Source organism: Eubalaena glacialis, chromosome 13 (genome assembly GCF_028564815.1).
Source record: "Eubalaena glacialis isolate mEubGla1 chromosome 13, mEubGla1.1.hap2.+ XY, whole genome shotgun sequence".
In the NCBI taxonomy this organism is placed as follows: domain Eukaryota; kingdom Metazoa; phylum Chordata; class Mammalia; order Artiodactyla; family Balaenidae; genus Eubalaena; species Eubalaena glacialis.
The window spans coordinates 54,311,420-54,326,054 of NC_083728.1; the positions used below are offsets into that span (position 1 = coordinate 54,311,420).

General features: G+C 43.8%; 1 protein-coding gene across 2 annotated transcripts in view; it reads right to left on the minus strand.

The window, feature by feature from the left end:
• The window catches only part of SEC23B (SEC23 homolog B, COPII coat complex component), a 37,807-nt gene extending 25,947 nt beyond the window's left edge, over window positions 1-11,860 (minus strand). The window contains exons 1-9 of one of the 2 annotated variants that reach the window (XM_061208029.1): window positions 11,445-11,860; window positions 8,863-9,086; window positions 7,631-7,688; window positions 4,937-5,023; window positions 3,344-3,580; window positions 3,135-3,220; window positions 2,064-2,208; window positions 1,489-1,647; window positions 1,012-1,127 (exon numbers count right to left, since the gene is read on the minus strand). In XM_061208029.1, the coding sequence (XP_061064012.1) occupies window positions 1,012-1,127; window positions 1,489-1,647; window positions 2,064-2,208; window positions 3,135-3,220; window positions 3,344-3,580; window positions 4,937-5,023; window positions 7,631-7,688; window positions 8,863-9,083 (1,109 nt within the window). In that variant the 5' untranslated portion in view covers window positions 9,084-9,086; window positions 11,445-11,860. Of the gene's footprint in view, window positions 1-1,011; window positions 1,128-1,488; window positions 1,648-2,063; window positions 2,209-3,134; window positions 3,221-3,343; window positions 3,581-4,936; window positions 5,024-7,630; window positions 7,689-8,862; window positions 9,087-11,426 lie in introns of both variants that reach the window. The other variant, XM_061208028.1, reaches the window with a different exon arrangement.
• Window positions 11,861-14,635: the final 2,775 nt, after the last annotated feature.

Here is a 14,635-nt window from a genome sequence, read left to right on the forward strand (position 1 = left end):
CTATCACCTCACACGCCTGCTGGTCCCAGGACAGCTGCAGATGACAAGGGTTCTACCCCCTCCCCTTTACTCAGTGAGGACCCACAGCACCACCTGGGAGCTCCTTAGAAATGCAGAACCCCAGGCCCACCCACAGCGCTCTGCCACTGCTTTTCCAGCTGCATGTGAACAAGATCCCAGGGGACGTGCAGACAAACGCAGGTTTTCCAGACGCTGTCTGTGTTCAGGCATGCCTGGAGCACACAGGGGCCGCACCAGTGGTTCTCAAACTCTGCTCCACGTCAGAAACGCTCGGGAACTTTAAACATGCTGACGTCCAGGCCAGGCATCATGCTAATTAAATCCGACTTTAGGAACAAGACCCCGACCAAAAGTAGTTTTGAATGTTCCCGGGTGATTCTGATGTTGCAGCGCCTTCAGACTAGTGGTGCCATCGGTGGTTCTCACCAGAATCCCTGGAGAGCTTGTTAAAACCCACCACCAGGCTGCTTCCTCAGCCTCTGATTCAGGAGGTCTGGGGTGAGGCTTGAGTGTGCCCATGGGCCCCAAAGGCGGCTGGCCGGGCACCATCCCGCTTTGAGGACTTGGGCTCCCAGCCCGCCCTGCACCGCACCCTCCAGGCTGAGCGAGTGCCGACTGTCACGAGGTACGGTTACTAAGCCAGGTGAGGGGGCTCCTAATTGCTCTAGCATTTCAGCCTATTTTCCCCCTTCTCACAAGGAAGTGCTGAAGGCCACATACTCCATGCTTGCTTTCCTGCCTCAGTGTCTGCAACAACTCTAAGAAATGAAGTTACTCTGACACGACAAGTTCACAGTGAACCCTGACCTCCTGATCACAGCTTCTTCCTCCAAGAGGCCCACACACCCTCCCCAGGCACCAAAACCGCAGCCCAGAGCCACCTGAACGCTCATCTGAGCCAGCCTTGGCCATTCCCACGGTTCCATCACTCACGTCTCATTCCTTAGAATAAGCACTCTCACTTTCCCCAGGGGTTCACTGTCCACATACCCAGTAAGGTTTGTGCAGCACTTCATCTCCAGAAGTCCAGTCTGATCAAGGGCACAAGCGTAAATATCAACGCAGTGACCGTTTGCAGCAGCTCGGTTAGCAAGCATCTCATAGTGCTGCAAAGAGAGGAAAATTACCTTTATGGAACAGCAGCATCACTCACTAGGCGTGCCTTACCACACCAAAGGGAGGTGATCAAGGAGAGGAATATGCAGACAGTTTCTTTCATAACATCCAAATAAAATAAAACTGCAGTTTTCAGTCTCAAAACACTTTTAGCAGTTTTAGGGCCACCCACTCTAACCAAGGTCTCAGAACTGGGACAGATACTTAACATCAGCCGAGATCTGGAAGGTCATCTCAGAAGAGGAACTCACTGACCACAAAGCATGGCCTCAGCAGAGCAGCTGTCACTCCAGGGCAGCCTAAACCCCACCTGGGTGACCACACTTACAGCCTTGAGCCAGGAGCACCTACCTTGGTTGCCTTTTTCGTGAAGCGGGCGTTATCTTTCTCAATATCGTGCCAGGAACGAATAGGAACCTTTAGTTCATCTCCAACCACCATGCCAGGTCCTTGGGTAGGGGGACCCCCAATAAACAGCATAATCCTGGCTCCCGTGTTTGGAAAAGTGCCCTAAAGCAGTAAGTGGCAGCATTTTAGGAACATACAGCCCACCCCAAGCATGTTTCCCACAGAAATGCTCCAAATGTGAGTTGTCCTCAGCTGTAGTGACTACTGATGATACTGCAGCAAAACGCAGATGACGCTGCCGAGAAGCAGCTTCTCTCTTCCAACCTGAGGGTCTGGCGCACTTTTATTTACTGTGATCCTGGTGCCCTAATGGCCTTGTGTTTCTCACGAAAACTTTGTATCTTCAAAACACCGAGGGCTCCTTCAGTGTGGATAATAATAATCACTGAACCACGTTCTGATAAATTAACACTGCCAGCTGACTGCGGTCACAGCTGATTTTTCAGACAAGGCCAACAAACACACCTTCTGTGAGAAAGCTTGTGTGGTCCGATAGGTCCCAGTAAATTCTGAGTTACCTCCAACAAGCCAACAGCAATGGACAAAGCAACGCCAGTGGATCGCAACGGTCTCTTCCCCTGAGGTACGGGCCATGGGTCCCTCTGCAGCTCCCCAAGAAGATCAGTGAGGTTCATGTCGATCTTGTGAATGGGCTGCAGAAATCTGCATGATTTTGAATGGACACGTCAAGCCTGATTTAATAAAGTACTCTGGTCTTCAGCCTGCATGACACATAGCTACTGCTCTTCAAAATAAGTATCAGAGTAGAAAAAACTTGCAGTTTTTTTTTTCCTTCAAAGTTGTCTCTAACTACAAACACAAAAAACTCAAAGCAATTTTATTCAGGAATGTCATTTAAAGCCTAGTATATAGCAACCTGCATATGTAGCATGGAAAAAAAATCAATTTCAAATAGAAGCAAATCAGTTTAATTAAATTTTAAGCAGCAAAAAAACCCTAAAGACATGCTAACATGAACTCAGTCCATGTAAGGTTCATGGACGTGGACAATCTTCATCGTTCTGAAGACTCCATTTGCGTTTCTCTTGAACCTTGGGAGTCATACAGGGAGGAACACCGGTTTCTTAGAGAAGAGGCTGTGCCAGGCATGTCAGCAAAGCATCTTATCACGTTTGCCGACTGTTAACCCAGCCCTGGGCAGCCCTAGGAGCACAGCGGGCCATGTGAACGAAGTGCCCGATCTCAGGCTTGTTAAAGGACACCCAACAGGAGCTTTTTCAGTTTCCCCAGCTTTACTTAAGAATCAAAAAGGACAAGAGCCATGTATCTAAGAAGAGGGGAATGACTGCGTACGGTGGTCTCAAAACCTCTGTGATGATACAACTCTAACAGTAAGAATATTTTGACCAAATCTGCCCCACGTGTACGTGTGTGTATATATATATATTTATATATTAACTTAGTTATAAATTTTAAACATACACTGACTTGTCATGTTCGTTATTAAACATTAAATATTGGTTACGCTGAGTCTTTTTTTCCCCTCTAAAAATAAAAAACAAAAGCCCTCCCGCTGTCCCTCCCTCCCGCCCACGGCCGCCGCTGTGCATGTGCACATCCAAGCTCACCTGCTGGAAATGGAAAGGTGCTCCTGCGGCTGTGCCGGGCGCGCTGGGTGCACGGGCACGGCAGGCTTGGTCAGGCCCAGCATGTCCTACACAAACCAGAAAGACTCATTTCCCTTAACACTACAAGTGAATGACATTTTTTTCCCTTTTTCCTAATGAATTTTTAAGAAACATCCCTGGTCCTGCTTGGGGACAAGCAAGGCACTAACCTGTATCTGCTTTGCAGTTAAATCCTTCGTCCCCCGGAAGACATAACTCTTGGAAATCCCCTCACAGCTGAGTTCATGGACCTGCACCATCCTCCCAAACGTGATCAAGCCCACCAGCGCATCCGGAGGAAGGAGACTCAGGGACATCTGCAGGGATTCCTTGAGTGCTTGGAGGTCGTCTTCTTCCAGGCATGTGTCCACCACGTAGAGAAAGATCAGAGGGGACTGAGCACCTCGCTTTATGCAAAGAAAAACAGCGCAATGATCAATATACAAATAGACATAAACAGCTCTTTCTAAAAAACAAGGGAGTTCCCTGGCGGTCCAGTAGTTAGGACTCCACGCTTTCACTGTCGGGGCCCAGGTTCAATCTCTGGTCGGGGAACTAAGATCCTCCAAGTCACGTGGCTCAGCCAGAAAAAAAAAGCAAAACAGGTATGTAAGTAACAAGTCTTTATTTATACTGTCAGGGATAAGAACATCGAAACAAACCTCTACTTACCTCATTAAACGACAAGTTTTATCAAAACAAACTAGACGTAAAGACTATTTTATATCCAACAATTTATTCCACATTTTTGAACGCCAGGCATTGCTCCAGGTCCTGCGATACATCAGCGAACCAAAAGGCCAGAGATCCCTGCCTGCCTCAGGAGCTAACTTTCCGGAACGGAGAAAGGGGGAGGGATTGTGAAGGCCGGGCATGGGGGCGGGTGAGGGGGTGGCAGGGAGGCTCCACCATTAAATGGGAGGTCAGGGCAGCCTTATTAAGAAAGTAACATTTGAGCAAAAACCTGGAGGAGAGGGAGGGAGCAATACAGATACAGGGGAGAAAGCTCTAGCCTGAGGAAAATCCAGAGCAAAGGCCCAGGGGCACGTCTGTTCCCAGCACGCTTGAGCAAAGTCAAGGAGGCCCATTTGGCTGAACGAGGACCCTAAAAGAAGCTGAGGTCAGAGGGGTAACACGGCCAGCTCACACAGAACTCTGAAGACCGTCTATTACTCCAGGTGAAAAGGGAGCCATTTTCGCCACTGGACGTTTCTGAACACAGACCTAATGTGATGTTTTTAAAGGGTTACCCTGGCTGCTGGGTGAAGAATAAAATATAAGTGAGCAAGGGTAAAGTCAGGGCGAAGAGCTAAGAGACTGCCCCAATAATTCAAGTGAGAGGCGGGGGCTGGCCCAGGACAGGAGCTGTGGGGAGAAAGAAGTGGCTGGATTCTGGATCACGTGTGAATATCGACTGCATGGGATTTCCTAACAGATTAGATATGGGATGTGAGAAAAAGAGAGACGTCAAGGATGAATCTAAGATTTCTAAGCTGAACAACTAGAAGATGGGGTACCATCAACTGAGATGGACAAGGCTGTGGAGGGTGGGTTTTGAACTGAATCAGTGCTACCTTTTTGGTAGCCTTCTATGGAGACGGGAAAACAATGCCAACACGTGCACACATGCCATGACCTAATGTTCAGGATCCTGTGGGCCTCACAGCTTTAAATCGTCCAGACAGGCAAGAGACACAGAAGACAAAGTATTTCAAAAGAAGCTCAATTTAACACTGCTCCTTAAATGTGCAGCAAACAATTACCTGTATCACGTACTCAACTGTAGAAAACTGGGGCATCAATTCAGCAGGCTGATTCACCTCAGATATACCTGCATAAGCCGGAGGAAACTGTAGAGAAGAAAACAAAGCAATGCTTCATGAGGGCTGAAAGATACATTATGCCTTTTATTTTCCATTTATAAAAATAGTTAATGACCACATATTAATTCTGAAAGCACAAAATGTAGAACATGTTACTAAAATACAAAAATCAGAATTTAAGGGACTTCCCTGGTGGTCCACTGGGTAAGACTGTGTGCTCCCAATGCAGGGGGCCCAGGTTCAATCCCTGATCGGGGAACAAGATCCCGCATGCATGCCGCAACTAAAAGTTCTCATGCCGCAACTAAAAGTTCTCATGCCGCAACTAAAGATCCTGCATGCTGCAACTAAGACCTGGGGCAGCAATCAATCAATCAATCATTTTTTAATCAGAATTTAAAATCTATAACCCTGCTCTATATCTATATCACATTGGAACTTTTTCTTAATGCAGTTTTAGGTTATCTTGTAACTTCTAAATCATTAAAACACACACTATTAAAAACCATTTGAAAATTGTTGCCCTGCAAATTAAGGGCTGAAATTTTAGCTGTCTCATCAATAATCTACATGGAAGACTAAAGCTTTTATTTGGGTTTACTACTCTACCTGCTATCAATAAAGTAATACATGTTCACTGTAGAAAAACTGGCCAGTACAAGAAAAATATAAGATAAAAGATACAAACCCCCTGTGCTCCTATCACCTGGGGGCAGCTACTGTCAGCGTCTCGGTGTATTTCCTTCCACACTTCTTCTACTTAAGCACAGCTGAGATCACCTTATACACACAATTTTGCAACCTGCTTTTTGGTGCTTAACATAATGTCACAGGTGTTTTCTTTCGTTTTTTCTCTACAAACGTTTTAAATTTGTAGCTTGTACATTGATTTTTTTTCCCCAATCTTTAAAAATCGTGGTAAATTTTACCATCTTAATCTTTTTTCAGTGTACAGTTCAGTGGTCTTAAATACACTCATAATGTTGTGCACCCATTTCCACCATCCATCTCCAGAACTTTTTTCATCTTGCAAAACTGAAACTCTGAACCTATTAAACAGTAACTCCCCATCACCCCCACCCAGCCCCTGACCACCTCTCTACCTTCTGCCTCTATGAATTTGACTGCTCCGAGTACCTCATACAAGGGGGATCATACAGTATTTGTCTTTTGTGACTGGCTTATTTCACTCAGTAATATCATTAAGGTTCGATCACGTTGTAGCATAAGTCAGAACACCTTGCATTTTAAGGCTATTAATATTTCATTGAACATACAGACCACATTTGCTTATCCATTCACCCGTCAGCAGAAACTCGGATCAGTCACAATGTTTTAGCTATTGTGAATAATACTGCTAGGAACATGAGTGTTTAAGTATCTCTTCAAGACCCTGCTTTCAGTTCTTCTGGGTATATATCCAGAAGTGGGAATGCTGGACCATTTGGTAAACATCACTAATGATTAGTGACGATGAATATCTTTCTATGTGCTTACTGGCCACCTGTCTATCGTCTTTGGAGAAATATCTATTCAAGTCCTTTGTCCATTTCTGAGTTGGGCTTTCCTGTTGTTGAGTATTAGGAGTTCTCTATATATTCTGAATATTAATCCCTTATTAGACACATGATTTGCAAATATTTTCACCCATTCTATGGGTTGGACTTCTACTCTGTTGACATTGTCTTTAGATGCCTTATAATTTTAACAATAAATTACATAAAACAGACATCAATTCTGAATATAATAGGGTGTAGCAATGTTTTTAAGATCTGCATATACTTCTGAATCGCCCACGGAGATAAATCTTGTATGGTATCTGCTTCTAATTCCCAAGACTATACTTAAAAGTCATCAACTGCACACTGGTCTCTTCACCACTGGACTCAGTGTGTGCTATCTAAGAATGAGACTGTTAATCAATTATGATCAAATATAAGAGTAAACAAGTGGATGTTATTAATATCTTAAGATCTGCTAGAGCACTATATATTATGTTGGGCATAATTATTTTCTAACAGCTTTATTGAGGTATAGTTTATATACCATAAAATTCACCCATTTTAAATGTACAATTCAACGATTTTTAGTAAATGCACAGAACTGTACAATAATCACCATAATCCACTTTTAGAACATTTCCTCCATAGGCACAGTTCATTTCAAAGAAAAGTCTCTCTCATCATTTGTGAGCTCCTAGTTTAGTAGTTAAAAATGTTTAAATCAAAACAAGATCAACTTGACCCTAAAAGTTAGAAAGATCAGAAAATGAAAATCCAGTAATGCACACTATCCAATTAGAATAAACTGAAGTCAAATGTGATATAAACACCTTATCTGTTTTCTAGGGTAACATACTCAGTGCTTACAGAAAACCTATTTAAAAAAAAAAAAAAAAAAGGAAATCTATGTCCCCTCCACAGCAAAGACAAAGACTCATATAATGAAACTGAATGACCATTCAAAACAAAAATCACGTATGTTCAACATTCAATATTAGGCTTAAGAAATATCACCTTGACAGGTGTCCTGTGCCAAGGCAGACACAAATTCAACCTCACTTAATTTTTTTCAGAGTAGGACAACTAAATTGAAACACAGAAAATACTTGTAAAATAATTACAGTTCACATACCTGATTTCTTTGGAAACAGAAATTACAAGCCCAAAGCTTTGCTCGATAATCAACCTGACTGTGAGAAAAATAAATATTACAACCAGATACCGTTTTCATTTTTAAGGTAGAAAGCATTTAAGTGTAAAATTCTTGTTCAGTAAATCACATGGGTGTGTGTTCCTGTGTGGGTGCCTCAATGGATGAAGGTATGCAACACATTCTCTGCAGCTAGAGTTCTGGCTGCTGTGTGCACCAAAAGGCTCCTTCAAGCAGCAACAATGAACAACTACTAAATCCTTTTTGCTCTTTTCTGATTTCCTAGATAATATTTAGAAATTCATGAGTTATAAAAATTATAGGTTATTTCCTTTTGCCCTGTTATCTAAACATAGTCTTTATTTTTCTAATGTCTTTATTGTTCAAATATATGAAACTATGAAATTTTAATACTAAAAGGACATTTAACACATAGGAAAAACAACTCAGACTTTAACCACACTTCGTTCACTTGAAGAAGTTGAGCAGAATGCTTCTGGGTTGATACACTTCCTAGAACTGGTTCAAGATAATGCTTTATAGTTGCTTTCCCCCCCTTTCTACGTTTAGAAAATTAACGATCAGCTATTATTTTAAAAGAGCAACATCTTATTATACATGGGCACACCAAGTAAGAGCAAGGAGAATGAAGTAAAAAATGTTCCCTCATATAAAAATTTTATCTTTTAAAGAGCATTTATGACACTCTTCACTTGTTTAAAAATTCTTTCAAAGAGTGCCCACATTTAAGAGAGGTATCATAGATCACTATTTCAGGCACAAAAAAGTTACACTTAACAATAAAATCATCAAGAGTTCAAATTTCTTCTGCCTATTACCTCTTCCTGCCATACAGCATCACCATACCAGGCAGGTACAACAAAACTCTCTAAAGCTTTTGGATTTTTTTTTGGAAAATGCTTTAAAAGGCACCAATAAAATCAACAGTTAAGGCAAAAGCAAACTGAAAATCAGAAAAACAAGAAATTACAAATCCTTTCCCTCTACCTCCACCTCATTCCCATAAGTTCTAATTCTATCTGGAATATCAGGCCAGGGAGATTTCCACAAGCATTCATCACCTAAGACTCTCACCATTTACTACTCATCTCAAATTTGACATTTTGCCCAACTGAGTCACTTTTAGGAGAATCACGGGAAAGTCATAATTTACTGTATTCATCATTTTTACTAGTTTTTAAAAGAATTCATACCAAAGTGGATTGAGAATGGCTTTGCAAGTTGGCCTGCTGCAAAGCACTGGTTCATACTGTACAGGGGGCAGGTCTGGACGTTCTTTCAAAGGAGTAAGGATACAAGCCAGGGGAACAACCATTCTTGTAGCCTCGAGACGGCTGGAAGGCCACACATTCCAACTAAAACGCACGCCATCGCGTTCTTCATTCTGCTGAATGAATTCCAGGTATGTTGCCATTGTCTAAAAAAAAAAAACTAAAGATAAAGTTTAATTGTATGTGAAATTCTCAACTGAACTTCAAAAAAAGATGACCCCTAACGCCACGTTTCTTAAACACTTAGTCTGGAAGAACCTGTCACTGGAGAATGACAACATCTCACTTCTCTCTGACCCTCAAGAGCCAATTAACTTCACAGCTACCTCTCCCATTCCTTTCTCAACCCTCCTTTCTAGCCCTTAAAAAAAATAAAAGGGGCGGGAGGTTTACAATCATTTGGTCATCTCTAAGCTGCATGTAGGTGAATAATAGTAATTTAAGTCTCCTCTTAGATCACATATCATCTCAGCCAAGCCAATTTCAGCCCTGTGCTCAAGGGTTAAGTCTCAAACCCTGTTTCAGCATCCAGCTACCTTCCTCCCTGACCCCCTTTCCTCCTTGCTCTATTCGAGTAAATACTGTATTATAATTTACATTCCAAGCGATCTTGGTTTTGTGCCCTTTCCCTCCTTCCGTTGTTAATTATGGAGAAAAGAACTGGATACTGAAGTGCGAATCCTATTCAAAACGAGAACAGCTACCAGTTCTTAGCCAAGGTACTTCTACTTGGGATCACCAAAATTACAAAGGCACACTTGCTATTATGCTAAGTGAGTTCCTCACCAGCTCCTGTCCCCTCACCACCTCCTGTCCCCTCACCACAGTCGCTTATGCTCAGGCCTTGGAAGATTCCAGTTAATAAAACAGCCATTCAGACTAAGTACGTTTTTCAAACCCAGATAATGCCAACTCCATCCTGTTTACATTCTAAAATCTAGGCTAACACACACTTCAGCTATTAGGGTTCAAGGGAACAAAACTCTCAAGAACAATGGGAAAAAGGCAAATTAAAGAATCTATTATAGGGCTTCCCTGGTGGCTCAGTGGTTAAGAATCCGCCTGCCAATGCAGGGGACACGGGTTCGAGCCCTGGTCCGGGAAGATCCCACATGCCGCGGAGGAACTAAGCCCGTGAGCCACAACTACTGAGCCTGCGTACCACAACTGCTGAAGGCCACGCACCTAGAGCCCGTGCTCCGCAACAAGAGAAGCCACCCCAACAAGAGAAGCCATCACAACAAGAAGCTCGCGCACAGCGACGAAGAGTAGCCCCCGCTCGCCGCAACTAGAGAAAGCCGGCGCGCAGCAACAAAGACCCAACGCAGCCAAAAATAAATAAATAATTTTTTTAAAAAAAGACTCTCTTATATACGTGGCCTCTAGTGCTCACTTACGCAATGCTGAATAACGACTGTCTCCAAGCTATTTTGAGAAGTGCCATACTGTTAATTTGGACTAAGGGAACATAGGGCTATAAATGCAAATGAATTACTCTATTACACACAACGCGGACCACAAAAATTCCAAATGTTTGTTCCAACTGAAACTCTAAGGCATCTATTTGTTATCTCTGGCAAAAGCGGGAAACTGTAGCTCTGTGTACACAGAAAACACTTCTGCAGCTTCCTGGCTAGTAAAGGGTAATTCAGGTGGGAATGAAAGCAAGTTCTAACATCCCAATTCTCAGCAAGCACCTCGGCAGACTTCATTAAGTGGCTGTTTTCCTTCTCAAAACAGTTCATTATTAAAGGCACTATCTCCATCCCATGTCCCCAGGCATCCACATATTAAAACCTGCGCTCTCCATTTCCCACTGCCTCTTCCGCTCACTCCCTCAAGAGCATGGATTCTTAACTCTGGGCACATAGCCAACAGGGGACTTCACAGGGTCAATAAGTCCTCTGAAACGGCATGCAAAATTGTGTGCATGAGCCAAGGTGCATTTTTCTAGAGACACGGGTCTACCACTATCACCATATTTTCAAAAGGGAAGGCTTTCAGAATAGGTTAACAAATGAATGAATGAATTCATGAATAAGTAAAACTGTAAAGATCCTGTAGACGTATCTGCCAAAAAAAAAAAAAATCTGTACCATTCATTCCACCTTAAGGCATGACTTTTCAGGACACAACTACGGTAAAGCAAGGTTTAATCCTTAAAGGGAGTCCAAAGACCTGGGTTCTAGCTCCGGCTCTGTCACGAAGCATAAGTCATTTAACCTGAATCTCGAGTTCCTCAACTGTAAACTGGATGTTGGGTCCTTCCGTCCCCCGCGACTCCGAGGGATCCTGCGCCAGAATCCGGCCAGCCGGCCGCCCCACCTGGCTGGGACCACGTCACTCTCAGCAGACCCCTGGGTCTTCGGGCCCTTCAGCTCCTCTGACCGCCGAGAAAAGGCCTCGCCCCAGGAGGAACCCACCCGCCCCTAGCAGAGACCCCGGTCCCGGCCCTCGGCCTCTCATAACCTGTGCTCCCCACTCACCTAGCCGGAGCCGCTCACCTGGCCGCAGCCGTACGCACCCACCGCTGCAAGACCCGGGCTCCAGTTCCCACCGCCAAGTCCAGCTCAGCCCTAAGCCGATTGGTTAGCGCACTGTACGTCACGCCACGGCGCCGCCGTTGGCCAATCAAAGAGCGCCTCCCCGGCGGGCGAGCGGAAGCAAGACACTTAGAAAGGCTGCGCCGCCATCTTGGAACAGGGCAAGACAGACGTGGTTGGCTCTTCAAAATCACAATTACTCAGAATACACGTTTCTGCACGTTCACCTCTAAACCTTTCTGCTTCACGAAACACCGGCGCCTAGGGAACTGTTTCCTAGGCGCAGCCAGCGCGCCTCAGGAGCTCGCCCTACTCCAATAAGACGACCGCTCGCTTCAGTGGGAAGTCCCTCTCATCGCCTTAGTTACCGGGAAGCGAGAACTTTGACGTGTGGCCCCGGAAGAGGGCGGGACTCCTCGCGGAGGAAACCTAAGCTGGCCGGAAGGAGGTGTCGGCGCGCAGAAAGGGGCGAGGCTAAGGGAGCGTGAGCCTTGAGCGTGGGGACGCATGCGCGCAGGAGTCCTGTCCGTTAAACAGGTGTAGTTATTCTTCCTCACCTCGCAGGGTTTCCTTCCCTCGTTCGCGCACAGGTGCCTTCCGGCTCTTTGCGGAGCCTGGCGTTAGCGCACAGGCTAATCCCTCTCGATCCCTGTCATCCTTCCATGAGAAGGTGAATAATTGGGAACTGTCGTAGTCAAACATTTTAAGAGACTAACAAAACACCAAACTGCATAGAGCACGGCTTTCTACAGCCACCATGGCCGTTTTACCCCTTCTTATAAGTGGCAAAACTGAGCACGTTTATTAATCTGACCCAGAGATATAGCCCGTCTGTAGCATATAAAAATAAGCAAAATTATATAAACTTAAAAGTATGCTTAAAGCATATCAAGGCGTCCAAGAATTAATTAGCTCAATTTAATATTAGTACAAAGTTTTAAGTGACTAACAATTCATAGAAATTAGTTTTAAGTCGATTGCTATGAAATTAATTGCTGTTAATACAAAAATTTGTCGAATAATGGTTCAGTTTTATTGAACAAGTTTACACTTTTCGTGTATCTAAAGCGTTATGTAAGAGTAATAGTAGGTTTTTTAATACTTAAGCTGGTATAAGTTCAGGAAGTTCAAATCAATTATTCTCTCAGTAAAGAGACACACTCAATTAAGATACAATACACATTTGTATCATACTTCACAGTGAGAAAATGTTACCAAGTCCAAGCTGGTGCTGCTTGCCGCACAACAGGCCAATTGAGAGATGAGTTGGGGCAAGGACTAGCGACTTTATTCGGAAAGTCGCAGACCCAGGAGCCTGGTTCTGACCTCGGGTGGCCTCGGCCTGCAGCGCCTTGAAGCAGGATTTCGGTTCCCTGCCAGAGATTGAAGTCAGGCCGTGGCAGTGAGAGCGCTGAATCCCAGCCACTAGACCATCAGGGACCAGTGGCCAGGGACAAGGCCCCGGCCCGTCGGCTTTATAGAAATGAACTTCTACATAGAGACGGAAAGTAGTGAAGCAAGTAAAGTGTTTATTAAGAGGGAAAAGGGTACAGTACGTGTGGAGAGCCACACGGGCGGGCTCAGAGAGTCACGCCCTTGTGGCAGTCTGAATCACTTTTATGGGGCATTTCTTCATGGTTTCTTCTGACCAATCATCTTGCTTTGCCTGGTTCTGAGTCCGAATTTGGTATATCTCAGGGTCCTCCCCTGTGTGGGTGTGCATCTCTTAGCCAAGATGGATTTAGTGAAGAGGCCTATGGGTAGTTGACGTCACATACTAGGAGGTGGCGCCCCCTCCCTTTTTGACCTCCAAGGAGCCTTTCTGCACATGTGCAGTCGGGGAGGTCTCCTTGACTTTGAGAATGAGGAATATGTGGTCTTTTATCTCTTATCTGGGCAGGGCCCAGCCTCCTCCATCATCCTGCTTTTATGGAGTTTCTGCTATTATGGAGTTTCTGTCCGCAGGGGAGAAACTGTTCAGCCTGGGGCCTATCTGCCTCCTGCCTCAGTTCCAGCCAGACTCAGGAGGGGATGTGTTAATTTCCTTTTTCCTGCAGCCATTCACAGGGGGGCCTGGTCAGGATGTTTCCTGTGAGCTAAACAAAGGTATTTTAGCTTAACACTCAGGCATGGGAGGCAGAATTCCTCGAGTTTGGCCATTATGTATACTTTAAGCTGTAGGCAACATCCCTTTAGTGATTAACTTGAAGCAAAAGCAATAGAATACAAAGGTTAAAGTAAAAGAAACAGATCCAATGTGGAGTCAGATTCATTCTTCTCTTTTACAGAAAGACATAGCTGTTTTTTTTTTTTAACCAAACATTAAGAAAATATCATTTGCCAAAAATTTGCTTGACTTATTTGAACCTGGATTCCTAGTGCTAGAAATTACTGTAAGAAGGATTTTTTTAAATCTAGCACATTAATGTATTAGAAGTTTAATTTCCTAATTTTAGGAATAGTGAATTTTAGGAATAGTCGATTTATGTGACTGTGTAGTTATCTTGATAGGCATTGGGAAGGAAGAAAATTTCCTCCTTCCTTCTAGGTTCTTCTGGCTGGCCTAAGAATTAGATCGACATGAGACAGATTAACAGGAGAAAATGAAACAGAAATTTAGTAACATGTATACATGGGAGAGACCTAGGGAAAATGAGTAACTTGCCAAAATGTTTTAAGTCCTCACCTTAAAAACCATCCTCAGCTAAAGACAAAAGAGGATATTGAGGGTGGGGAGTCAGTTATGGGAAGTCACCAGGAAAAGCACAGTAAACAAGGGTAAGGTTGTTGAGCAGATTTAAGTCACTGGCTTCTCCACTGATAACTTTATAGAGATGTGGTCATCCTCTTCCTAGTACAGAGAGGGAGACGACCTACAAATGGAGATTTCCCTTACAAATGTAAATGTGTCTTACAAAAGGATAATTCCTACTTGGCTAAGAGTTTTTTCCACATCTGCTGTTTCTTAGAAAATAACCAGCTTAAAATAATTAATATGGCAAGAGGCAATGAGAACAAAGCTTCTTTAAAAGATGTAATAATCGAATTTGTTATAACTCTCTAAAGTTAGTAAACTATTTCACACTCTTACAACAAGAGGTGAAGACCTTTGCGATTACAGCCATGAAGGCATACAAATGCACAAACACATA